We start from the raw sequence: 27417 nt of genomic DNA, 5'->3' as shown, positions 1-27417 counted from the left end.
CATTTCAGTTTTTCATTTCTAATTTTCGCTTAGGTTATTCAACTAATATTTATATTTATACTACAGGGCTGTTGAATGCTTGAATCTGATTGGTTGATGAACATTCTAAGATGTGCAATTATTTTCAGTGAAATGCACAGATAAAGTAGTTCCAGGCAGATTTTCACCACATTACAGTTCCGTATCACTTCGCCAAATGATTTCAGTTATCTCAAAGGTCCTTGCAGTCAGGGTTGCCAGGTTTTCACAACAAAACCCACCCAATTACTACTCAGAACTAGCCCAGAACTAGCCAAATTTCATTTCAGGGGGGGTCCCCTAGTAAAAATCATGTTCCCCTGGTTAAAAAAGGTCAGTTGAATTATTAGAAAACAATGCACACCCGAGGTGTAAAGGCTTCGCTGATGTATAGCTGCTTCCGTCTGTCCTCCTGTGTGTGGTTTATCTGTACCTGTATCTGTTTCGGGATGGGATGTTAGTGAACTCAGGTTAGGGCATGTTGGGACACACTTGATCACACAAATCTCTTAAGACCCGTGGAGGCCCAGCAGGGATCATTGAAGCGTTAAGAAGTTTACAGGGATTAATATACTGTTCTCTCACATGTGTTTACACTGCCTGTTTACAATGCCATGAATATTCATATGCAGCTGAGCAGTTCAACTGAGAATGCCTGATTAATTCATTCACTTACTGAATTTGAATGGAGGTAGCAAATGGAATGAAGAATTGTGATTCAAATGTGAATTTAAGGAAGGAGAATTCAATTGAAATAGTTCATGAAATGGTTGTTAGTGTACTGTAGTTTAATACATTTTTCAGTATGAATTATCCTTAAACTTGTCTAAACTAAACTTTTGTTTGTCTAATCCTTGGATCTGTTCATAAACCTGTATGTGTGTGACTGTTTCAGATGATGGGATCAGTCCCGACCGGATCGCTCAGGTGATGGGTCAGCCCGACAGATGTCAACATGCCGTTCACCTCATCAATGATCTGGTCCATACAGCACAGGTACATCTGGATCAGTCCGCTTTATTTCTATAGTGCTTTATACAATCCAGACTGTTTCAGTGCAGTGATAAACAGGAAAATGACCGAATCAATGCAAACAGCTCAACTCATTTGACAGGTTTAGATTCTGGTTAAGTCAGTATAGGGTTATTTTTAGCTTTTAGTTTGTCCACATGACCAATTCTGGATGTTTTGTGTGGCTTGTATTTTATCTCTCTGTTTGGTGTTCAGGAGCGTGATGGTTTTGGAGGTCCGGTCGGACCCAGAGGTCGTGGCAGAGGACGTGGTGATTGGAACATGGGAACTCCTGGAGGCTTGCAGGAAGTCACCTACACAATACCAGCTGATAAGTGTGGCCTTGTGATCGGCAAAGGTTAGAACTAGACACGTGCTGATATACAGCAATATGATATGTAATTTTGTCATTTTAGGTTTTGTGTCATGGTTAGCTGTGCATTAAACGATTTTAATGCACAACGTAGAGGCAAAGTACCAGTGCATTCAAATCGTTTAATGCACAGCTAGGCATAGCCATGGATTATCCAGCTTATACCATGGTCATTTGCCAGCATTGACAAGTTAAAGCTGTTATTGATGTTTGCAGCACAATATTTGACTGGAAGGGTAAAAATGACAATAATTTTCTCACGTACAGATCATTAGATCTAGCATAAGATATTTAAATATCAGTCGGTTTTGTTCTATTAAGAGATTTAAATGTCATTCAGTTTTGTTCTATTAATAAATTCAGATATCAGCCAATTTTGTTCTAGCAAGAGATTTTAATATCGGTTAGTTTTGTTCTATTAATATATTTAAATATTGGTTGGTTTTGTTCTGGTAAGAGATTTAAATATCGGTTAGTTTTGTTCTATTAATATATTTAAATATCGGTTAAATATCGGTTGGTTTTGTTCTGGTAAGAGATTTAAATATCGGTTAGTTTTGTTCTATTAATATATTTAAATATCGGTTAAATATCGGTTGGTTTTGTTCTATTAATATATTTAAATATCGGTTAAATATCGGTTGGTTTTGTTCTATTAATATATTTAAATATTGGTTGGTTTTGTTCTGGTAAGAGATTTAAATATCGGTTAGTTTTGTTCTATTAATATATTTAAATATCGGTTAAATATCGGTTGGTTTTGTTCTATTAATATATTTAAATATCGGTTAAATATCGGTTGGTTTTGTTCTATTAATATATTTAAATATCGGTTAAATATCGGTTGGTTTTGTTCTATTAATATATTTAAATATTGGTTGGTTTTGTTCTGGTAAGAGATTTAAATATCGGTTAGTTTTGTTCTATTAATATATTTAAATATCGGTTAAATATCGGTTGGTTTTGTTCTATTAATATATTTAAATATCGGTTAAATATCGGTTGGTTTTGTTCTATTAATATATTTAAATATCGGTTAAATATCGGTTGGTTTTGTTCTATTAATATATTTAAATATTGGTTGGTTTTGTTCTGGTAAGAGATTTAAATATCGGTTAGTTTTGTTCTATTAATATATTTAAATATCGGTTAAATATCGGTTGGTTTTGTTCTATTAATATATTTAAATATCGGTTAAATATCGGTTGGTTTTGTTCTGGTAAGAGATTTAAATATCGGTTAGTTTTGTTCTATTAATATATTTAAATATCGGTTAAATATCAGTTGGTTTTGTTCTATTAAGAGATTTAAATAGCGATCTGTTTTGTTCTATTAATAAATTCAAATATCAGCCGATTTTGTTCTAGCAAGAGATTTAAATATCGGTTGGTTTTGTTCTATTAATATATTTAATTATTTGTCAGTTTTGTTCTAGCAAGAGTTTTAAATATCGGATTTGTATCAGTCGGTTTTGTTTTATTAATAAATTTAAATTTCGGTCTGTTTTGTTCTTGTCTGGAATGTCATTTAAATGTCATTCAGTTTTGTTCTGTTAATAAATTCAGATATCAGCCGGTTTTGTTCTATTAATATATTTAAATATCGGTTGGTTTTGTTCTATTAATATATTTAAATATCGGTTGTTTTGTTTTTTTAAGAGATTTAATTATCAATCTGTTTTGTTCTATTAATATATTTAAATATCAGTTAAATATTGGTCTGTTTTGTTCTGGTAAGAGATTTAAATATCGGTTTTGTATCAGCTGGTTTTGTTCTATTAATATATTTAAATTTCGGTCTGTTTTGTTCTTGTAAGAGATTTAAATGTTGGTAGTTTTGTTCTATTAACAAATATAAATATTGGCCGGTTTTATTCTATTAAGAGATTTAAATATCGGTCGGTTTTGTTACATTAATAAATTTAAATATTGGCCAGTTTTGTTCTGTTAACAGCTTTAAATGTCGCAAACAGTTGATCGTATCAAACGCAGCAATGTTCGGGGTACCACAATGCCAAGTTTCAAGAGTAAATAATACTAATATCAAATAACTAATACTAATTCTATTATAATACAGAAGTCCGCACCACAACTATAATGATAGCGGCACAGAGGAACAAAATCGTTTCAGCTGATGAACGATAAAAATATTGACAGCCAATTAGAATCCACTCAACTGTAAAAAGCAACATTTAAAGAGACAGAAAACAAAACTGAGAATAAATGGAATGTTATCATCTGGTTATAGTTATCATTCTGGGTGGGAAAAGGGGCCGTAAAAGTACAGAAGCTACAGCAGGATGTTAATTTATAGGAAACAACATTGTGTTGTAAAGTTGTTTTGTAATTGCATTGCAATGAAAGTACTGAATAATTAACGGACATCAAGGGGAATATATTTTTGAGTTGGTGGAAATCTAGATTACTTCACTCAAACAAAACTCATCCTGTCAGATGCACGTTTTTCAGAATCGTCACTTTCTATGCAATGGCCCGTATAAGTGCTCACTCTGTAGGGACCCTTAAGCTCTTTATTTGACTACAATGGAGTAAAACATCTACTGGGTGGTCTTAAAACTGTGCCGTTCATCCGATGAGTGACGTTCTTTTTATTGAATGAAACGGTTAATGTTTTGACATTCACACTTTTTATTATTTAATTATCATTAACTAAAACTTAACATTTTCATTAACCAAAATAAAATATAAAAAAGTTTTATTTCAGCGGTTTTGATTAAGCAGCTATTATCATTTTTGTTTATTTCAAGTTGAAGAACTAAAATAACTAAAACTAAATCAACTAAAACTTAATAAATTATATAGACATTTTTTTTTTTTTTAAAAAGACACTTATAAAAATGACAAAAAAATGCACAAAAAATACTAAAACTTGAAAATTAAAACAAAATATAAAAGTGGTCTAAATTGAAAATATCAACAAACTGTAATAGTATCGTAATAATACTAAAATAACACCGTTGCACGGGAAATGTTGGATTGTGGATAATATTTATTGCATGTAGTAATATTTTTAATTCATTTTATTTACGTTAAAGAGATTGTCAGAATCACTGTGTTATTAATGCAATGAATTTGGGTTTGGTTATATATGCAGGTAATTTTAATTAGTATATGTAATTTATCTGTCTGCATTTGTCATCAAATCACCTCCAGATGAAGTGCTTTCTCATTTCTTTAGATGCATTTTATCAACAAACCTCAAAATAATGAAAATGAGAGGAAATCATTTGCTGCCAGTTGCGGTTCTCATACCCAACAGGGCTGTTAACTCTGACCTCAGTGAGAAACGCAGATCTCATTGTCGATCAGCTTTGTTAGACTCACTTTTCAGTGCGTGTCGAAGACCACCAGTAGTTTTAACCAGCAGCCTTTAACCAGTCCTCTATACGCTTGAATTAGAGCTCCTCAGTCCATGAACTCGACGCTCGGGTCTTTATCCGTCCCTCTGTCTGACTGCGGAGCTCATAATGGCTTCATTAATGCAGAAGTTAAATTTGTTTGACAATAGCTTAATGGCCCGTCTCAGTCAATCTGCCCTGGCGCAGAGGCAAAGAGAGGAGGAGCGGTTTTGATGAGCAGTTTCAGCCCGGGTCAGCCGGGGTCACGCCGCCTAGATGCGTCTCCCACAAGTGAACAAATGTTCAGACATCACCTGTGTTTCCCTTTACCAGGCTTTCCTGTGTTCGGACACAATCCCGAGACCCCTCGTTTCTCCCTCGAGCAGATGATTTAAAGATGCTTTACGTTGCTCAACTGAAATGGCCGATGCCGATGTGCATGATATAGTAAAAACATGCTTAACAATAGTTAAAATTAATTTTATATTTATTTTACAATATTTACAAAATTAGTAATAAATAATTTAATAAATTTACATGAAAAAAATCAATTGAAATATCTGCATCCAATTCACACAGACCAGTGTTAAGTTTCATTTTTAGTAATTTTGCTTATGTACTTTTGTCATTTTATTAGTCTTTTTTTTTATATTGCTGTTTAGGTTTAATTAATTTTTTTATTTTCCTCGATTTGCTAAAACGTGCACAAGATTTACTATTTTGTTTCCTCGATTTGCTAAAACGTTCGTACGATTTACTATTACGTTTCCTCGATTTGCTAAAACGTTCGCATGATTTACTATTTTGTTTCCTCGATTTGCTAAAACGTTCGTACGATTTACTATTACGTTTCCTCGATTTGCTAAAACGTTCGCATGATTTACTATTTTGTTTCCTCGATTTGCTAAAACGTTCGTACGATTTACTATTACGTTTCCTCTATTTGCTAAAACGTTAGCACGATTTACTATTTCATTCCCTCGATTTGCTAAAACGTTCGCACGATTTACTATTACGTTTCCTCTATTTGCTAAAACATTCGCACGATTTACTATTACGTTTCCTCTATTTGCTAAAACGTTCGCACGATTTACTATTACGTTTCCTCTATTTGCTAAAACATTCGCACGATTTACTATTACGTTTCCTCTATTTGCTAAAACGTTCGCACGATTTACTATTACGTTTCCTCTATTTGCTAAAACGTTCGCACAATTTACTATTACGTTTCCTCGATTTGCTAAAACGTTCGCACGATTTACTATTTTGTTTCCTCGATTTGCTAAAACGTTCGCAAGATTTACTATTTCATTCCCTCGATTTGCTAAAACGTTCGCATGATTTACTATTTTGTTTCCTCGATTTGCTAAAACGTTCGTACGATTTACTATTACGTTTCCTCGATTTGCTAAAACGTTAGCACGATTTACTATTTCATTCCCTCGATTTGCTAAAACGTTCGCACGATTTACTATTACGTTTCCTCTATTTGCTAAAACATTCGCACGATTTACTATTACGTTTCCTCTATTTGCTAAAACGTTCGCACGATTTACTATTTCATTCCCTCGATTTGCTAAAACGTTCGCACGATTTACTATTACTTTTCCTCTATTTGCTAAAACATTCGCACGATTTACTATTACGTTTCCTCTATTTGCTAAAACGTTCGCACGATTTACTATTACGTTTCCTCTATTTGCTAAAACGTTCGCACAATTTACTATTACGTTTCCTCGATTTGCTAAAACGTTCGCACGATTTACTATTACGTTTCCTCGATTTGCTAAAACGTTCGCACGATTTACTATTTCATTCCCTCGATTTGCTAAAACGTTCGCACGATTTACTATTACGTTTCCTCTATTTGCTAAAACGTTCGTACGATTAACTATTCCGTTTCCTCGATTTGCTAAAACGTTCGCACGATTTACTATTTCGGTCCGTCGATTTGCTAAAACGTTCGCATGATTTACTATTCCGTTTCCTCTATTTGCTAAAACGTTTGCACGAGTTTACTATTTTATTTTCCTCGATTTGCTAAAACGTTCGCACGATTTACTATTACGTTTCCTCTATTTGCTAAAACGTTTGCACGATTTACTAAAACGTTTGTACGATTTACTATTACGTTTCCTTGATTTGCTAAAACGTTCACATAATTTACTATTTCGTTTCCTCGATTTGCTAAAACGTTCACATAATTTACTATTTCGTTTCCTCGATTTGCTAAAACGTTCGCACGATTTACTATTTCGGTCCCTCGATTTGCTAAAACGTTCGCATGATTTACTATTACGTTTCCTCTATTTGCTAAAACGTTCGCACGATTTACAATTTCGGTCCCTCGATTTGCTAAAACGTTCGCATGATTTACTATTACGTTTCCTCTATTTGCTAAAACGTTCGCATGATTTACTATTCCGTTTCCTCGATTTGCTGAAACGTTCGCATGATTTACTATTACGTTTCCTCTATTTGCTAAAACGTTCGCACGATTTACTATTTCGGTCCGTCGATTTGCTAAAACGTTTGCATGATTTACTATTTTGTTTTCCTCGATTTGCTAAAACGTTTGCACGATTTACTAAAACGTTCGTACGATTTACTATTACGTTTCCTTGATTTGCTAAAACGTTCACATAATTTACTATTTCGTTTCCTCGATTTGCTAAAACGTTCGCATGATTTACTATTTCGGTCCCTCGATTTGCTAAAACGTTCGCATGATTTACTATTCCGTTTCCTCGATTTGCTAAAACGTTCGCATGATTTACTATTACGTTTCCTCTATTTGCTAAAACGTTCGCACGATTTACTATTTCGGTCCCTCGATTTGCTAAAACGTTTGCATGATTTACTATTTCGGTGTTTTAAAACGTTTGCATGATTTACTATTTTGTTTTCCTCGATTTGCTAAAACGTTCGCATGATTTACTATTTCGGTCCCTCCATTTGCTAAATCATGCGCATGATTTATAAATTGAGGGAACGAAGTAGTAAATTGTGGGCCTAATTTAGTAAATTGAGGGAACAAATTCGTAAATCATTCGCACGATTTAGCTTCTTTTTTTCCCCCTGCATGTCGTGCAGAGCTCCGTAATTAACAAATGTTTTTAATAGTTTAACAATAATAACCGTTATGTACAGAGTACACGTTTTTATGTAGTCAACAAATGCGCATTTCAGAAAATCTGAATTCGCCAAAGTTTGCAAGGAAATTAAATGTTCTCAGATATTCAAAGACTTGTTTAAATGATATAAATGCATATTTGCAGAGAAAGGAAGCTAAAGCAGATGGAGAATGCTCAGGTGCTGCCGTTCTCAGTGCTGTCAAAATAAGTCACATTGGCAAAACAGAAAACTTGCCTGCTGATGCCAAAAATCTCAAAATGCTAAAGATCAGCCGATATATCCGTCAACCACTGGTTCAAACTGGTTAAATCATGAGGTGTCTTAAAATCGTCCCAGATACTCAAGCTTCAAACAGGACGGATTGCATATGATGCATCTGTGTGAGGAACGTTGAGCCAGAAACACTTCTGAAGGTCGTGCTCATGTGTTTGTGTTCTGCTCAGGTGGAGAGACCATAAAGAACATCAACCAGCAGTCCGGCGCTCATGTGGAGCTGCAGAGAAATCCTCCTCCAAACACCGACCCCAACGTCCGGATCTTCTCCATCCGCGGATCTCCTCAGCAGATGGAAATGGCCAGACAGCTGATAGACGAGAAGATCGGGGTGAGTGATCGCTTTCTGTTTGAATGACAGTATTAATTTCTTTAAAAGAATACCTTTCTGACCCCAAAAGTGGTGTTTGTGAAAGTAAACTCTTCAAGTATGCGTCCAAGATCAGAGTGTGTAGACTGATGATCGGTCGAGTGTGTCTGATGGGTTATTCTGCTCTTCCTCATGCAGGCGTCTGGAATGGGAGGAAACAGCAGCTTTGGACTCAGTCCTTTCACCCAAGGACCAGCGACCCCTCATCAGAAGTGAGTGCCTTTCTTTCTAAGATCAAAACAGAATAGAGTGTCCCTGCAGGATCTTGTTTCCTTGTTGTGAGTGTCTCAAAACTGAGCAGTGTGCATCAGTGTGTTTTAAAGCAGGTGGATTGTGTCAGGTGTGTGTTTGTGATCTGTGAGATGTTGTTTTTGTGCACCAGTGGTCCGCAGACGTTCATGACTGGAGGTTGGGGAACCACATATCAGACATGGCAGCCCCAGAGCCAGCAGGACCCCAGTGAGTTTCACGTCCCTCATCCGTTTCATCATGAACGTTTCTTCTGAGGCCCGTCAGATTCATTTCATTCTGCTCATTTCAGGTCACAATGGATCCCAGACCGGCCAGATGGACTATTCCAAAGCGTGGGAGCAGTATTATAAGAAGCTAGGCAAGTACCTCTGAAACTACTGTGTGAACAACATCATGGGGAGACTCGTTTGAGAGGTTTTTATTTTCCTGACTGACCGTTTTCCGGGTCTGCCATTATTATTTACCGCCACTTTTGAATGGACTGGAATACTGTTGTTGTTTGTCATTATTCCTGATAAAAGCCAGCAGATGAACTTGTGCTGTTGCACACAAAAAAACCAATGCAACGTGTTGTTCAAAATATGGGTAAAACATCCTGTGAAAAATCAATACGGATGGTACGTCATGCTGCGCAATTTGGCGAAAAAAATATTTCTATATCAATATGGCTTTAATATTGTTATTAATAAAAATTGCAAAATAAAACAAAATATAAAAATTATTTTTATCTTAAATACCTGATTTTATTATTTTCATGTACTAAATTTTTTTTTAATTTACAGAGAAATATTACAACAGTAATATTTCTCTGTAAAAAAAAAAAAAAAAAAAAAGGTATTTAAAAAAAATTTTTAGTTTACATTACAACTGTAAAATTACACAATACTAATAATTATGGCTTAATTTAGTCATTTTCAAATATTAAACCAAACTTTTATTTTGCCGTGAAACCTCAGGAGCCCTTAAAGCGTCTCTCTTGTTGATCAGCGCTTTTCATTATGAGTTTGTGAAGATGTTTGGCGTATGTTTCGTTCTCAAACGCATGTTAAAGCGACTCAAACTCACAGCAGATGCGGATGAAGTTGCAGATGCAGATGAATCGAGACGCTCTGAGACGCCGGCGGATCATGAGCTGCTCACGTGTAAATGAACACAGCGCTGCGCTTCATTCTCATACACACAGTGCATGTATTTGTTTAATTAAATCGCAGCCTTTGCCATTTGATAATAGCTGTATTGAGACTTCTGCTTTATTTGGATGATCCCTGCAGCCCTAGTACTAACTGATGTTCTCTGTGCAGGTCAACAGAACCAAGGCCAGAGCAGCGGCTCCGACTACAGCAAAGCATGGGAGGAGTATTACAAGAAACAGAGTAAGACCGTCTGTCATGCGGCTGTTAGTCGAACGTAGCTGGATGTCCGTGTTCTCATCCTTCCTTCTGTCTGTGTGTGTTCAGCTCAGGGAGCCGGTCCTGGTTCTCAGCAGAGTTCTCCTCCAGACTACAGCGCCGCCTGGGTGGAGTATTACAGACAGCAGGGGGCGTATTACAGCCAGGGACAGACACAGGCTCCCGGCCTCCCGGTAAACACACTATAGAGATTCATTATATAATATTTAGCTTGAGCACTGCCTATCAAAGGTTTGGAATTATTTCAACATTAAAAGACATTTTTTTTCTGCTCACCAAGGCTGCATTTATTTCATCAAACATAAACTGTGAATTATTTTTACAATTTAAAATGGCAGTTTACTGCATTTTTACAATATATTTACATAGAAACAGCTATAAAATTGTAATATTTCATAATTTTTACTGTTGTTTACAATATATTCACATAGAAAACAGCTATTTTAAATTGTAAAATTTCACCATTTTTACTGTATTTTATTTACAATATATTATATTCACATAGAAAACAGCTATTTTAAATTGTAAAAATATTTCACAATTTTTACTGTTATTTACAATATATTCACATAAAAACAGCTATTTTAAATTGCAATATTTCACAATTATTACTGTATTTTATTTACTATATATTTACAAAGAAAACAGCCGTTTTAAATTTTTATATTTCACAGCTATTTTAAATAGTAATGTTTCACAATTTTTACTGTATTTCAATATATTTATATAGAAAACAGCTATTTTAAATTGTAATATGTCATAATTTTTACTGTTTTGTTTACAATACATTTACATAGAAAACAGCTGCTTTAAATTGTAATATTTCACAATTTTTACTGTATTTTATTTACAATATATTTACATAGAAACAGCTATTTTAAATGGTAATATTTCAGAGTTTTTTTTTCGGTTTTATGTACAATATATTCACAGAACAGACATTTTAAATTTTTACTGTATTTTATTTACTATGTTCATATAGAAAACAGCTATTTTAAACTAATTACATATTTTTACTGTTTTTACAATATATTTACATCAAAAACAGCTATTCTAAATTGTAAAAATTTACAATAACTATTTTTATACAATATATTTACATAGAAAACAGCTGTTTTAAATGAATATTTCACAATTATTACCGTTATTTACAATATATTCACATAAAAACAGCTATTATAAATAGTAATATTTCACAATTTTTACTGTATTTCAATATATTTATATAGAAAACAGCTATTTTAAATTCTAATATTTCATAATTTTTACTGTTTTGTTTACAATACATTTACATAGAGAACAGATGCTTTAGATTGTAATATTTCACAATTTTTACTGTATTTTATTTACAATATATTTACATAGAAACAGCTATTTTAAATGGTAATATTTGAGGGGTTTTTTTTTTTCGGTTTTATGTACAATATATTCACAAAACAGCCATTTTAAATTTTTACTGTGTTTTATTTACTATGTTCATATAGAAAACAGCTATTTTAAACAAATATTACATATTTTTACTGTTATATTTACATCAAAAACAGCTATTTTAAATTGTAAAAATTCACAATACATAGAACATAGAAAACAGCTGTTTTAAATGGTAATATTTTTACAATATATTTACATAGAAAACAGCCGTTTTAAATTGTAATATTTCACTGTTTTTACTGTATTTTTGATCAAATAAATGCAGCCTTGGTGAACAGAGACTCTTTCAAAAACATGAAAAAATCTGAATGATTCCCAGCGTTTGACCGCCGGTGTGTTCATAACATTACACTGACGCTGTGTTTTTCCTTTCGTCCCGCAGGATCATTAAAGCGGACGACCACGGACCCTTTAGTTGAAGATTTTTGAATCACTGCGAGGAGGAAACAGACCTTTTGTAACAGAGGTTTCTAGATTTGCAACGCCTTGAAGACTTTTACTTTTTTTCTTAGTGAGAAACACTAGCTGTAGAATGACTTATATGATTTAAAAAGAGAACTATTTCTAAATCAGGACATCAAAATTGTTACTAAATCCTTGTGTACACACCATTTATTCGAATGGGCAATTTCCGGGATCCTTTTTGGACCGTTTCAGAGTTGGTTTGTTTTCTATTCTTCCTTTTTAATTCAACGATATATATATATTCAGATGTATATCGCCAAAATGAACCCCGGAGTTGCGGCATTTCATCGATCGCGCAATATAATCTCTTATTTTTCTAGTTCTGTTGCAATAAAATGATCGTGGGCTTAGCAGTCTTGAATACGTTATCGTTTAGTTTTGTCATGCAATGTTTTAAGAATGTGTACAAAATGTTTTCTTTCTTTTTTCTTATACATAAAGCATTTTAATTCAGTGCGATAAATAAAAAACTGTGATGTTTTTGTTACAGAAATATATGCTTTTGTTACACGAAAAACGGCGAATGGCAGTCGGTTCCTGATGATGTAATTCCTCATGTACTTTGTATTCTGTTTTCATTGTCATTTTATTGTACTCTGGTTGAAAAAGGTGCAATATCTTATTTCAGTTTTTTTTTTTTCCTTTTTTTTGAAACAAAGATGGATTTCTCTAATATTTTGACAGACGTTTAACTTGTAGATCTTAGAGGTTTTTTTTAGACGTATGCAAATGTAACAGATAATTTTTTATTACAGTGATTTGACGGGGAAAGGGTGGTTGTTTTTTGCCTTTGCTCTCTTGTAAAACTATGTATGTATGCTCAGATACTTGACTAAATACTTTATTTAAAAATATATATAATTAAATCAAAGACTTTTTTGTCCTGTGTTTTGCAGGAAAACTGTCCCTGTTTTTCTGTTCTGTTTTCATACTGAAATTTGTCAAAGATTGTGAATGTGTAATTTGAAATTTGATGTTGCATCTTGCTGACAGATGAGACGTTTTATGTGTGTTCTGTAAACTTTAAAGCGTTTAAAGCGTTCAAGACTGCTAAGCCTCTCAGAGCCTACCTGTGTATTAATTAATTGTAGTTTTTTATATTCGAAGTATTGGAAGATCAAAGTTCTTGTCTTATTTGGTACCGGCGGTCTCTCTGAAGCCCCTCATCCATCCCAGTACACACTGTGGACTCCTGTACAGTCCCGATCCAGTAACTTTTTAATTCTGTTTTTCCTTTCTACTCTGTGTGATCTAATATATGTATGATTGACTAGTTACAAATTGATCTAGTATTAACTTCATTGCTTAATGAAAAGGGATATTATAATTTCAAAAATGTTTAATTTTAGTGTTTCTTTTCTTCCTCATGTGTACAGGTAACCATGTATTAAAATGATTGAAAGACGACGTCTTCTTTTGTGCTTTTCTTCACTTGGCATCATCCTTTTCTTTCGCTTCATCTTCCAGGTTTTTGTCTTTTTGTTCATCTGTGTTTTCTATGACGCCTAAAACAAGTGTAGCAGTCATTTGAACTTCTGTCAGATTATTTCATATTTGCTCATTCAGTAACACTTCACAGTGAGGTATCATTAGTTAACATTAGTTAAATGTACACTATATAACCTTTGGCCCTCTAGCGGTTGAAAGGCAGAACTGCATGCTTTGTTTTTATGGTCCTTTGGCTTTGCGTGACTGTGCAGGTGAATAAAGTTATCCTTCTGCTCATAAAACATCTACTAGATAGTAATTCAGTACGCCATGAGTCGTAATAACGTCCCTTTTACAACATTTCACGCCATCAGACTCTCATCTTTTCGGCGTTTGTTTAAAACGAGTGATTCCACGGAGATTTAGCGACTCTGTCAACATTTCTTGCTCGCTTTGACAACTAACATGTGTCACTCCCACACCAGACACGTGTCAGCCTGAGCAACGTTTCTATTTACGGATATGACGAGACACGCACGGGCGAGCGCGAACATTTCCCGCGAAAACCACCCCGACAAGTATAAAATATAAACAGGCTTACCATAGTGAATCGGGGTCAAACAAAAACACGTTTTGGGAGAAGAATTGATGATGCATGATTTAAATTTTGTTAATTTGGATCAAAAAAAGGTTAGGCTAATGCATTAGCTAACAAGATGGCAATATTTCTTACAGCTTTTATTGATCTTTGTCAATGTTATTTAATAAAAATGCAGTTGTTCATTGTTTATTCATGTTAGTACATTTACTGATAACACATACAGCTTTTGTTATTTAAAAATGTATTGGTAAATCAACTTGAACTAACAATGAACAAACTTCTGTAGTATTTATTAAAGGATTAGTTCACTTTCAAATTAAAATTTTCCTGATAATTTACTCACCCCCATGTCATCCAAGATGTTCATGTCTTTCTTTCTTCAGTCGAAAAGAAATGAAGGTTTTTGATGAAAACATTCCTGTATTTTTCTCCATATAGTGGACTTCACTGGACTCCAGACGGTTAAAGGTCAAAATGTCAGTTTCAGTGCTGCTTCAAAGAGCTCTACATGATCCCAGACGAGGAATAAGGGTCTTATCAAGAGAAACCATCGCTCATAAAAAATTTAATATTTCATACGTTTTAACCATAAATGCTCATCTTGAACTAGCTCTCTTCTTCTTCTTCTTCTCTATTTGAATTCCAGCAGTGTAGACACTGCTAAGTGTATTACTGCCCTCCACAGGTCAAAGTTTGAACTAATTGTTATATACTTGCACTAGCATATTGTATATGACAATTTAGTTCAAACTTTGACCTGTGGAGGGCAGTAATACACTTAGCAGCATCTAAACTGCTGGAATTCTAATAGAGAAGAAGAAGAGAGATAGTTCAAGATGAGCATTTATGGTTAAAACTTATAAAATATTGAATTTTTTTTTTATAAAATGAGCGATGGTTTCTCTAGATAAGACTCTTATTCCTCGTCTGGGATCATGTAGAGCTCTTTGAAGCTGCACTGAAACTGACATTTGGACCTTCAACCCGTTGAACCCCAGTGAAGTCCACTATATGGAGAAAAATCCTGGAAAGTTTTTCTTAATTTCTTTTCGACTGAAGAAAGAAAGACATGAACATCTTGGATGACATGGAGGTGAGTAAATTATTAGGAAAATTTAATTTGAAAGTGAACTAATCCTTTAAGCTTAGCTAATGATAACTAATGTTGAAGTGCAGATGAACACCAAACAAACATCTGTTCAGTGTTGTTTTAGTATCATCAAGATACTATTATAGTTTTTATTAATATTCTGAATTTAAAAATCACTTTAATTTTAACATTTGTTTTTGTCATTAAAAAATGTCTGTATCATTTTAATTGTTTTTTTAGTTTTAATTAATTTAGTACATTAAGTACATCAATATAAATTAAAATTATAAATGTTCCTAACTGTAATAAAATAATTTTAAGGTTTTTTAATATTTTAAAAATAATTTATATTTATAATAGTTTTTTGTTTGTTTTTTACTATTACTAGTTACAATTTAACAAAAAAACTAAAAATTAGATTTTAGTTTAATTAAACTATAATAACCCTAGTTGTTGTATATCTTGAGTAAATAGGTTTGTTGATCCCAAAGTGTCCGATTGTGTTTGTTTGTAGACATCAGTGTTTATTCAGACAGAAGATCTCTAGATTTGCTCTTAAAATGCTTAAGGATGATCTTAAACTATGTCCTGCCGTCTAGTGTAATGTATCCGGTGTGGTTTTTCCTTTAATTGAAAGCGCAGTGGTGTGTGTGTGTGTTTAGTGAGAGGTGGTTTGTGGGAGGATTCATTGTGCATAATGGATTTTTAAGCACAGATGAGTTTCCTTCTCTTCTGCCCTCAGGCTGATAAAACACTGGACTGTGTGTGTGTGTGTGTGTGTGTGTGTGTGTGTGTGTGTGTGTGTGTGTGTGTGTGTGAGAGAGAGAGAGAGTGATCCCAGAAAATTGCATACATTGCCAGAGTGCCTTCTGTGTGAACGCAAACACATCCCGAGATTGATTCCGGGATTAATTCTGCCTTCCTGTGCTATAGGAAATTTGATAATTCCCACTTCTGAAGTCGTGATTACGAGCTCATCGCATTCAAGTTTCGACATGAGAGGGCGTTCATGTGCAATTTTTTGCCTAGGAAACTCGTATTTACTATAATTCCGAGAGCACGTGAAGGCAGCAGGATTCCGGGATGGGGACCTAGTAACGTTGCCGGTGTTGTGCCGAATTCTGACTCCCACCAAATTATTTCCCCCCTAGTACTGGTAGGTTTAGGATTAGTTGTGGGAAGGGTTAGGATTCAGAAATCAGTCAGCGACTTCTATGAGGCAGGGAGTAATAATTTAGCAGGGAGTTGAAATTCGGCACAACACCGGGATCGTAGTGATGACGCTGAAGCTGAGATCGTTCGCCAGCATCGAATTCAAATCAGAAAAAAAATACATTAGCGTGGTTTCTCGAGAGAGAAATCGCAGATCATAAGCAAATGTAAGACGCTCACATGTCACAACAAAAAACAGGTGAACAGAGGAGAATCTGCTGGTGAAAAGAGAATGTGACAGAGCTCGTAATAAAACAAGAATCAACATGAGCTCGGTTTTTCTGAGATGGAGAGAACTGAGGGATTTGAAATGTTGTAAAAACGACATGGAGATGATGGTGTTTTTATTACTCCATATTCAACAAACAAATGCATGCAGTTTTGTTTTTTTAACGACTTGCATAGTGTGCCTTTAATTTATTTTTAATTCAGTTTTAGTTTGTTGTAGTTTTTTTCCATTTAATAATTTTAGTGCTTCAACTTAAACTCATTTCAGTTTATTTCCAAGGGAACATCATTTTCTTCTAGTTTTTCAACTAATATATATATATTTTTCAGCTTCATTTAAATGAACAGAAGTGTTTTTAATAGTTTAGTTAATGATAATTCCCTGGATTAATGCATAAAGAGCAAACGTACACTCAACACAATGATTCCTGCCTTTTGTTCAGTTTAATTAAAACAAGCTAAAAAAAAACTTAATTTTGAACATTTTATTAATTTTATTGTGTTGAATCAACCTATTTAAAACTGAAGTTTGCTTAATATATTTGTGTTAAAACTAAAAGTTTGTTTGGCAAATGCAATAAATGTAACATCATAAATTGACTTAATCCAACTAAATTGTGTTGACCCAACTAAACTAATTTAATTTGATTTAAATAAATTGTGTAAATACATTCTTAAATTAAGGAAGGGTAGTGAATTCATTTTGAGTGTAATTTAAGAGATATTTGATCTGCTGATGGTGGATTATTATTGAAGACAATCATGTTCAGGAGTCTGTGAACATTACGGCTTTAATTATTAATGTGTTGCATGAACATTATTGATCATTCACATTTCACATCGCAACACTTTATATTCTTAGCAGATCAGTTAAATAGATTGAATGTGCGTTAATGTATTGAGTTCTGAAAGGCTTGTTAAAGTTAGTGAATATAAATATGTACGTCTGATGACATATTCATGGTTTTGATGTTTATCTCACATTGAATCTCTTCACGAATTCACCTCTTTGTTTTTCATTATTTTGTTTTATAATAAGTCTTTTGTGTGTGACACGGATCATGATGGACAGAATCAGTGTGTTGATATTGTGAGTATATATATATAATGTTTGTTTTGGTTTGGCTTTATAAGCATTTGAAATATATTACAATTCTATTCAGTTTCCTTGTCTGCATTAATTGGCCATTAATTAAAGACTGTGATTGGGGAATTATATAACTCTAGGGTTCTTGACTCAATTCTAAAGGTTCTATATAAGGAGAAATGTCTTAAATTATTGCATAATACTTTCATGTTTAATGGGTTGTTTGCATATTTTTCTAGTAGTAAAGTTTGTTTATGAGCTGTTCATAAAATTTAATTAAAATTAAATTAATTAAACAAAACTAAATTCATAAAATGGAGGAAACCCCTAAAAGCTTCCATATATGAAGTGCCTGAAAGACCCTTTTCATCTAAGAGTGTATAAAATAAAAAACCTTCACCTCAAACCCGAATAAACGACTGAATGTTCCTCCTCGAACATCACATGATGACAGTGATCTCCAGTGTAACGGATGTCAGATCCTCCTCAAAACACCTTGACAGATTGATTTGCATCAAATAAAAAGGGAACCTGCGGGATGAGAATGGAATAAAGATGTTCTCCCTGCTGGAAGAAAGTGGGAAAATGCTCATTTCAAACACTCCATCCATCCATCCGTCCGGAGAAGAAAAAGCTCACAAAGCCTGAACTGAACGCTGGATATGAGCAGAGATCGATGTTAATCTGCTGAGATTCAGAAAGAATAGAGTGTCAGAGAGAAAAATACTCACTAATGTTTGTCACAAATTCACTATGTGAGATAATAATACCGGGAATAAACTGTGTTTGAATGAATAGACCGGGGTTAGTTGTCACTTTCCCAGGGAGTTTCTTTTTTAAAGTCAGTTTCTTGAACCTTAAAGCTGTTGTAATTTATTGCCTGGTTTAAAACAAAATAATTAATTTAATCAAGATGACTCCTATAATGGAGCATGTTAAATGCCTATATATATATATAATGTATGTATATATAGTGTCATAAAAAATATATGTTTTTCATATATTATCATAGGCCTATATATTCTTAAATCATCTATAATATATTATTCTTTGACATTTTTGGTGGTATTATATATACTTTGACACTTTATGGTGTCATAAAATAGGCTACATATGCACAATGTATGTTAATTTGTTTTACTCATTTTACTCGTCACCCACTTTAAACTTAAATTACTTGTGTCGTAAATAATTACATATTTAGACAAAAAAAAAACCGCAACAAGAGAAAGTGAGTGAAATCAAAATAATTGCATGTCATGAGAGACTGTGTGTGTATTGAGGTTAATAACAGCTGGTTAAATGTGTGAGAATAATTGTAGCCTGTGATGTGTTAATAGCCTCTATACAGGTGTTGAGCCACTTATGTGAGATTATCTCTCAGTCTGTCTCTCTCTCTCTCTCTCCATATCTGTCTCACTCTCTCTCTTTACAAAGACTCGGAGTTTCTCATTGGGTGTGTGTCTTTAAGGGGTGGCGGGGCTCCTGCATAAAGAGGTTTTGTGTGTGTGTGTGTGTAGGTGGGTTGGGGGGTCATTAATAACTAATTAGAGGCTCGGAGCCACGGACTCCTATAAGTGGCCCCGATCCAGAGGGACCGCAGCAGTTTCTTCCCATCCCCGCATCATCACCCGCTCCGCCGCACACATGGGTTCGGTTCTGCCCGCGGAGGCGCTCGCGCTGAAGTCCCGGTTCAGGTCTCAGCTGTGTGAGATCATCACCTCCGATATTCTGCACAGTTTTCTGTACGGCAGATGGAGAAACGTGCTGGGAGAGAATCCGTACGAGGAGCAGCAGCAGAGCCCGAGAACCGCCTTCACCGCCGAAGTTCTGGCGCAGTCCTTCACTGGAGGTACTTCACTTTCTGCGAGCCAACTGTTATTTGTTAAATATACGCAATGTCGCTATTTATGTTTTTTAAAGCGAGGTAAAATGATTAATGCTGATGTTCTCTGATGAAACGTTCCCATATTTTATAACATATAAAAACAAAATAAGAATAACGTTCTAGGAACGTTTTGTAACCAAAAACTAACCTTACCAGAACGTTGCAATGAGGTTTTTTTTATTATTATTATTATTACAGAACGTTCTCTAATAGACTAATTATGTTTATGTTTTATTTTTATCACCATAAAATAACCTTTCCATAACGTTGCACGTGTTGTTGTGGACGATCTGTACAAGCGAACTTTTAGTTTGGATTTTCTTGCGGTGAAAATCTTTCATTTAAGATGTGTTTTTAAGATTTTATTTAATTGTTTGAACTGAAGCGAGATTTTAAATATTAAATCGCTGGTTCTGTTGTCGTAATATGTGATATAATCAAGAATGAATGAAAAATAAACTCGTTGGCAGAGAAAATCGCTTTGTAAATTATCAACAACAAAAAAAGTATCTTTTTTTTCGTCATCGTGTGTTTAATTTCATTGGAGAATTATTTTTTCGTTGTTGTTGATAGTCTTATAAAATTCTGAAAAATAATTGTTTAATTCGCGACTCCGTATTCAGAAAACAGACGAAAATCGCCCGAACTTGAGAAAATCGCTTCGTAAATTATCCAAAAAAAAAGTCCCGATGTTTTGTTTTTTTCGCCGTCGTGTGTTTAATTTCGTTGGGGAGTTATTTTTTCGTTGTTGTTGTTGTTGATAGTCTTATATAATTCTGAAAAATAATTGCTTAATTCCAATCGCGACTCCGTTTTCAGAAAACTGACGAAATTCGCCCGAACTTTGCGATGCGTCTAAACGCCAATGAAACTCTAGGAAAAGTGTCATGATCTGCGAGAGCTGTCAGTGGGAATAAACTCTCTGGGAATTTCTTCTCAGGGATGCTGTTCTCCAGCATTTTGTCTCTTTTCTTTTGCTCCATTGAAGCCGTTTAACGCGGTGAAAAGGTGCTTTTGGACCCGCGCGTTCGGCGTGTAACCGCCGACGACTGAATGAAGCGGCTTTAAATTCATTTGGTTAACTTTGTGCTTGACCTGAGAAAGCCAAAGAAAAGATTCCCATTCTCGGAGCTTTATCCCGCATTCATGGATCTCTGGACAGGCTCTTTTCCTCTCCTGGCATCTCCGCTTCTCTCCATTAACACACCGTGAACGGCTCTTTCTGTCCTCATTCACGGCATGTCAAGCAGCTAATCGCCTTTCCATCTTTTTGTTTGCGAAATTCCTGCGTGTTTTTAAACAAGCCATCGCTTCATTCACTCACATTTATTGCTACAAACGTGGTGAAAGGATAATGAATGTGGAATGAGTCAGTGGAGAATAATGAGTGTCAGTGCGAGCAGAACGAATGCGGTTCTTCACCTTCTCCTCAGCCGCTTCTGTTGGCGTTTTGTGCGCAACAAATAGGCGATTCTTTGATTTTGACATTAAATGCGAGTGTCTTTCTTTGGCTCTTTGAGGCGACTTTCAATGCGCTTTTACAGTTTCCCTCCCCAACATTTAACGCATTTAATCCGGTTAAATAGAGGTCATATTTCGTGACCAAAATAATAATAAAGGGGATTCGTTTCATTCATTCGTTTCGAAGTGTCATTACAAAGATGAGCTCGTTTTTGAGCACTAGATAAACTATAAAAATCACACGTTTGTTTGACAGCTAAAAGAATAGGCCTGAACAATACAAGCGGTTTTTATTAAAGCTCATTCGTTTGTTGAAATTGTTAAACATTTTGAAATGAACACCAGCATAAAAAGCGATATTAAACTAGATCAAATAACAATCGCCAAAGTAAAGTAAAGTGCCATATAAAGTGCCTGGCGATTATATTATATTAAACTGTGTATAATAAAAAGCAATATTAACATGCTACACTCTAAAAAATGCTGGGTTAAAAATAACTGAGCGACTGGGTTAAATGTTTAACTCAACTATTGTTTAAAAATGTCTTAAAATGAACCCAAAATATGTTGGAAATTAAAAATCAGACAGATAATTACTAGAGGCAACAATAATAATCAAAAGGTGAACATTTATTAATATGCAATTTAATAAATGTTTATTGTTTAATTATTATTCATTAAACATATTAATAAATGTCAATTTCCATCATATTTTGGGTTCATTTTAAGGCAGTCATTTTTAAACAAGTTGAGTTAAATAAAACTACTCAGCAGTTTGGGCAAACATTTAACCCAACCACTGGGTCAAAACAACCCAGTTGCTGTGTTTGTCCATTTTAACCCAACTTGGGTTGTTTTTAGCCCAATGTAGAATAGATCACAACAGCCAGAATGCAAAAGCATATTAATGTAAAGTTTTAATCAATTTAAAAATGTCATTTATATTTTTGACAGCAGTAAAGTGCCATATAGGCTGCTCTGATTATATTATAGACTGCTGTATACCATAACAAGCAATATTATGTTAGAATATCTCACATGAGAATACTTGAAACAAAAAAGCCCATTCATATTCATGGTGTTGATGTCCTGCAGAGGTTCAGAAGCTGTCTAGTCTGGTTCTGCCCAGCGAGGTCATCATCGCCCAGAGTTCAGTCCCGGGAGAAGGTCTGGGGATTTTCTCCAAGACCTGGATCAAAGCCGGCACTGAGATGGGCCCGTTCACCGGGAGGCTCGTGTCCCCTGAGCACGTGGACCTGAGGAAGAACAATAACCTCATGTGGGAGGTGTGTGTGTGTGTGTGTGTGTGTGTGTGTGTGTGTGTCAAACCAAAGAAACCTCATTTTATTCTGCATGATTTTTTTTAGCATCATGGGATTGATTTGAACACACTCGTAAAGATAAAGCTTCCAAAAGGGGGTTTTCGCTCAACCTTTCAGCGATCAGTTCTGAAAAGAAACATTTTATTCTTAGAACATTTTATTAAACTAAAGAACCTTTTTCCACTTTTCCATGCATTTTAAAAATAAAGGTTCCAGAAAGGTTGTTTTTTTTCCACAGTGAACCATTTTTGGTTCCCCAAAGAACCTTCCAGTGATCAGTTCTGAACAGAAACATTTCTTTCTTACATATTTTTACATATTCTTTCTTACAAATGTTCTTAAATATTTGACATCAATGTTTCCATGAAGAATCTTTAACATCCATGGAAACTTTCCATTTCACAAAAGGTTCTTTAAAAATGTTCTTCACACCAAGAAAAAAATAGTTCTTCATTTTGTGCTTCTTCTTTGGCATCGCTGTGAAAAAACCTTTTGGAACCTTTATTTTTAAGAGTGTGAAGAACATTTTAATAATCTAAAGAACCTTTTTCCACTATAAAGAAGCTTTTTTGTTCCATGCACTCTTAAAATAAAGGTTTCAAAAAGGTTTTTTTGCAGCGATAGAAGAAGCATTTTTGGTTCCTCAAATCTTTCAGTGATCGATTCTTAAAAGAAACATTTTTTTTTTTAGTGTGAAGAACATTTTAATAATTTAAAGAACCTTTTTCCACTATAAAGAACACTCTAAAAAAATGCTGAGCTAAAAATAACCCAAGTTGGGTTGAAAATGGACAAACCCAGTGATTGGGTTAAATGTTTTATTTAACTCAACTATTGTTTAAAAATATACGTCTGACTTAAAATGAACCCAAAATAGGTTGGAAATGAAAAATCAGACACACAATTACTAGAGGCAACAATAATAATCAACATTTATTGTTTAATTATTTTTCATTAAACTAATGTTCATTTATTAAACATATTAATAAATGTTAATTTCCAACATATTTTGGGTTCATTTTAAGCAAGCAATACAGTCATTTTTAAACAATAGTTTAATAAAACTGCCCAGCAGGTTGAGCAAACATTTAACCCAACCGCTGGGTTGTCCATTTTAACCCAACTTGGGTTGTTTTTAACCCGGCATTAGAGTGAACCTTTAGTGGTTCCACTGATGCTTAAGAATCTTTATTTCTAAAAAAGCGCACGTTTAAAAGGAACGGTGTGTGTTTCAGGTGTTCAACGAGGACGGCACCGTCCGCTGCTTCATCGACGCGAGTCAGGAGGATCAGCGCAGCTGGATGACGTACATTAAATGTGCCCGAAACGAGCAGGAGCAAAACCTGGAGGTGGTTCAGATCGGCAGCAGCATCTTCTACAGGACTCTGGAGGTAAAACACCTTCTGAACTGGTGAGGAAACACTGGACAATCTGGGAATACATTAGAATTACTTTTGATCTGGATGTTTTAGAATTTGAAAAATCAATAACAAAGACGCAATGAAAAAAGTTCCATGAATGATGTTTAAATAACATTTTTTTTTTTTGTGTTTATGTTTTGAGAACATTAATGAAGATCCAGATAACTGTGAATGAACTGGAAGGACAGGATTTCATTCATTTCTGTTTGTGTTTCAGACGATTCCTCCAGATCAGGAACTGCTCGTTTGGTATGGAAATTCCCACAATACCTTCCTTGGTATTCCTGGAGTCCCGGGAGCAGAGGAGGAACAGCAGAAAAAGAGAAACGGTATGTGTGTGTGAGAGAGAGAGTGTGTGTGTGTGTGTGTGTGTGTGAGAGAGAATGTGTGTTTGAGTGAAAATGAGTGTGTGTGAGTGTGTGTGTGTGTGTGTGTGTGTGTGTGTGAGAGAGAGAGAGAAAATATGTGTGAGTGAGTGTGTGTGTGTGTGTGAGAGAGAGAGAAAATGAGTGTGTGAGTGTGTGTGAGTGAAAATGTGTGTGTGTGTGTGTGTGAGAGTGTGTGTGTGAGTGAAAATGTGTGTGTGTGTGTGTGTGTGTGTGTGTGTGTGTGTGTGTGTGTGTGTGTGAGAGAGAATATGTGTTTGTGTGTGTGTGAAAGAGAAAATGAGTGTGTGTGTGTGTGTGTGTGTGTATGTGTGTGTGAGAGAGAATGTGTGTGAGTGAAAATGTGTGTGTGTGTGTGTGTGTGAGAGAGTGTGTGTGAGTGAAAATGTGTGTGTGTGTGAGAGTGTGTGTGTGAGTGAAAATGTGTGTGTGTGTGTGTGTGTGTGTGTGTGAGAGAGAATATGTGTGTGTGTGTGTGTGTGTGTGTGTGTGTGTGTGTGTGAGAATGTGTGTGAGTGTGTGTGAAAGAGAAAATGAGTGTGTGTGTGTGTGTGTGTGTGACAGAGAGAATATGTGTGTGAGAGTGTGTATGTGTGTGTGAGAGAGAATGTGTGTGAGTGAAAATGTGTGTGTGTGTGTGTGTGTGTGTGTGTGTGAAAGAGAAAATGAGTGTGTGTGTGTGTGTGTATGTGTGTGTGAGAGAGAATGTGTGTGAGTGAAAATGTGTGTGTGTGTGTGTGTGTGTGTGAGAGAGAGTGTGTGTGAGTGAAAATGTGTGTGTGTGTGAGAGTGTGTGTGTGAGTGAAAATGTGTGTGTGTGTGAGAGTGTGTGTGTGAGTGAAAATGTGTGTGTGTGTGAGAGAGAGAGAATATGTGTGTGTGAAAAAGTGTGAGTGTGTGTGTGAGAGAATGTGTGTGTGTGTGTGTGTGTGTGTGAGAGAGAATGTGTGTGAGAGAGAATGTGTGTGAGTGAAAATGTGTGAGTGTGTGTGTGAGAGAGAAAATGAGTGTGTGTGTGTGTGTGTGTGTGTGTGTGTGTGACAGAGAGAGAATATGTGTGTGAGAGTGTGTGAGAGTGAGAATGTGTGTGAGTGAAAATGTGTGTGTGTGTGTGTGTGTGAATGAGTGTGAATGTGTGTGTGTGTGTGACAGAGAGAGAATATGTGTGTGAGAGTGTGTATGTGTGTGTGAGAGAGAATGTGTGTGAGTGAAAATGTGTGTGTGTGTGTGTGTGTGTGTGAGAGAGAGAATGTGTGTGAGTGAAAATGTGTGTGTGTGTATGTGTGTGTGTGTGTGTGTGTGAGAGAGAGTGTGTGTGTGAGTGAAAATGTGTGTGTGTGTGAGAGAGAGAATATGTGTGTGTGAAAAAGTGTGAGTGTGTGTGTGAGAGAATGTGTGTGTGTGTGTGAGAATGTGTGTGTGTGTGTGTGAGAGAGAATGTGTGTGAGAGAGAATGTGTGTGAGTGAAAATGTGTGTGTGTGTGTGTGTGTGAGTGTGTTATGTATGTGTGTGTGTGTGTGTGTGTGTGCATGTTAAGCTGATAAAAATCACAGCAATTACAGAGATAAACTCATTATGTTTTCTTAAGCTTTATTGCTTAATTAGTCCGAGTTTAAGAGCTTGAGGAAAGAATGCGGAGCAGATGTTATCTGTGAAACACGTGTCTGCCCTCTAGTGGTGCACCATGGGACTGCTGCTGTCCAAATTTGATATCCACTCATAATTTAGACATAATGTTTGGGTAAAATATTTGTCCAGATATTATTTTTAGCACCTTCATATTTATGTGCCATATACAGCAGAGAGAACTATTATCTAACATCAAAATATCTCAAACATTCAGTCTTTTAACTTGTTTTTCTTTATATTGTTTGTATAAAAATGTATTTCTTTGTAATTAATTGTGAAATTGACTTGACATTTAAGTTAACATCAAGTGGTCTTCATTCTCCTCCACAGACGACGCACACGTGTGTGATGCTGCATCTTCCTCCTTGCCCTCCTCTTCCTCTTCATCAACCGCGAGTCGCATGCGCTGCGTCATCTGTCACCGTGGCTTCAACTCCCGCAGCAACCTGCGCTCACACATGCGCATCCACACCCTGGACAAACCCTTCGTCTGCCGCTTCTGCAACCGTCGCTTCAGCCAGTCGTCCACGCTGCGCAACCACGTGCGTCTCCACACGGGCGAACGGCCCTACAAGTGCCACGTGTGCCAGAGCGCGTACTCGCAGCTGGCCGGCCTGCGCGCGCATCAGAAGAGCGCCAGACACCGACCCAACGGCTCGAACTCTGAGGCCGGACAGCCGTCGTCTCCTCCAGCGCAGATGCCAGCCGTTTCCCATCCTGCACTGCTGCGTCACATCCCAACCATGGTGCTCTGAGACACACTGCACCAGGGTCCAAATACTGTTCATGCACTTTAACCTCCACAGCTCAAGTTCGGCAAGACGGATAACTCAACACTTGTGTTACTTATTCAAAACATTTATCAGTGCTAGCATGAAATACATTGTTTTCTCACCGCCAAAAATCTAGAAAAAAGTTTTTATTTAAAATTTATCAATTTTAAAGGGCTATATGTAAAAAAAATGTGTGTATTAAAGGGTTAATTTACCCAAAAATGAAATTTCTGTCATTTATTACTCGTTCCACACCTGTAAGACCTTCATTCATTTTCAGAACACAAATTAAGATATTTTTGATGAAATCCGATGGCTCATTGAGGCCTGAGCAATGACATTTCCTCTCTCAAGATCCATTAATGTACTAAAAACATATTTAAATCAGTTCATGTGAGTACAGTGGTTCAATATTAATATTATAAAGCCACGAGAATATTTTTGGTGCGCCAAAAAAGCAAAATAACGACTTATTTAGTGATGGCCGATTTCAAAACACTGCTTCAGGAAGCTTCGGAGCGTTATGAATCTTTTGTGTCGAATCATGATTCAGATCGCATGTCAAACCGCCAAACAGCTGAAATCACGTGACTTTGGCGCTCCGAATCGCTGATTCGACACGCTGATTCATAACGCTCCGAAGCTTCCTGAGCCAGAGAGAGTTCAAAACGCTGATTCATCCAGTAATTAACCAAGTGAAGTCTTTGAATCATTCAAGAGATTCATTCAAAAACAGATTTATCCAATATTGAAAGTGAAGACTGTATGAGTGAGTCATTGAATCATTCATTCAAA

The 27417-nt window shown here is 35.5% G+C and overlaps 2 protein-coding genes across 3 annotated transcripts in view; both read left to right on the top strand.

The window, feature by feature from the left end:
* The window catches only part of fubp3 (far upstream element (FUSE) binding protein 3), a 35095-nt gene extending 21593 nt beyond the window's left edge, over window positions 1–13502 (top strand). Inside the window, exons 11-20 of one of the 2 annotated variants that reach the window (XM_048186723.1) lie at window positions 914–1014; window positions 1246–1387; window positions 8339–8499; window positions 8677–8750; window positions 8921–8997; window positions 9080–9148; window positions 9861–9932; window positions 10092–10163; window positions 10248–10372; window positions 12013–13502. In XM_048186723.1, coding sequence (XP_048042680.1) covers window positions 914–1014; window positions 1246–1387; window positions 8339–8499; window positions 8677–8750; window positions 8921–8997; window positions 9080–9148; window positions 9861–9932; window positions 10092–10163; window positions 10248–10372; window positions 12013–12021 — 902 coding nt within the window. In that variant the 3' untranslated portion in view covers window positions 12022–13502. The remainder of the gene's footprint in view (window positions 1–913; window positions 1015–1245; window positions 1388–8338; window positions 8500–8676; window positions 8751–8920; window positions 8998–9079; window positions 9149–9860; window positions 9933–10091; window positions 10164–10247; window positions 10373–12012) is intronic. The other variant, XM_048186724.1, reaches the window with a different exon arrangement.
* Window positions 13503–19144: 5642 nt separating this feature from the next.
* On the top strand, window positions 19145–26867 carry LOC125266048 (PR domain zinc finger protein 12-like). Its single transcript, XM_048186532.1, has 5 exons — window positions 19145–19593; window positions 22186–22376; window positions 23648–23803; window positions 24051–24162; window positions 26180–26867. Exons 1-5 carry the CDS (start codon window positions 19389–19391, stop codon window positions 26602–26604), a joined length of 1089 nt encoding a protein of 362 aa, XP_048042489.1. The 5' UTR covers window positions 19145–19388; the 3' UTR covers window positions 26605–26867.
* The last annotated feature ends 550 nt before the right edge of the window (window positions 26868–27417 follow it).

The sequence above is a fragment of the Megalobrama amblycephala genome, linkage group LG4 (genome assembly GCF_018812025.1).
Source record: "Megalobrama amblycephala isolate DHTTF-2021 linkage group LG4, ASM1881202v1, whole genome shotgun sequence".
NCBI lineage: Eukaryota > Metazoa > Chordata > Actinopteri > Cypriniformes > Xenocyprididae > Megalobrama > Megalobrama amblycephala.
This window is presented reverse-complemented; position numbering and strand designations above follow the sequence as displayed.

Bases quoted from the DNA above. Each gene is read 5' to 3' on its own strand.
- LOC125266048 (XM_048186532.1), top strand. From the start codon at position 19,389: ATGGGTTCGGTTCTGCCCGCGGAGGCGCTCGCGCTGAAGTCCCGGTTC. The intron at 19,594-22,185 runs GTACTTCACTTT...GATGTCCTGCAG, and splicing joins GGCGCAGTCCTTCACTGGAG to AGGTTCAGAAGCTGTCTAGT. The intron at 23,804-24,050 runs GTAAAACACCTT...TTTGTGTTTCAG, and splicing joins TCTTCTACAGGACTCTGGAG to ACGATTCCTCCAGATCAGGA.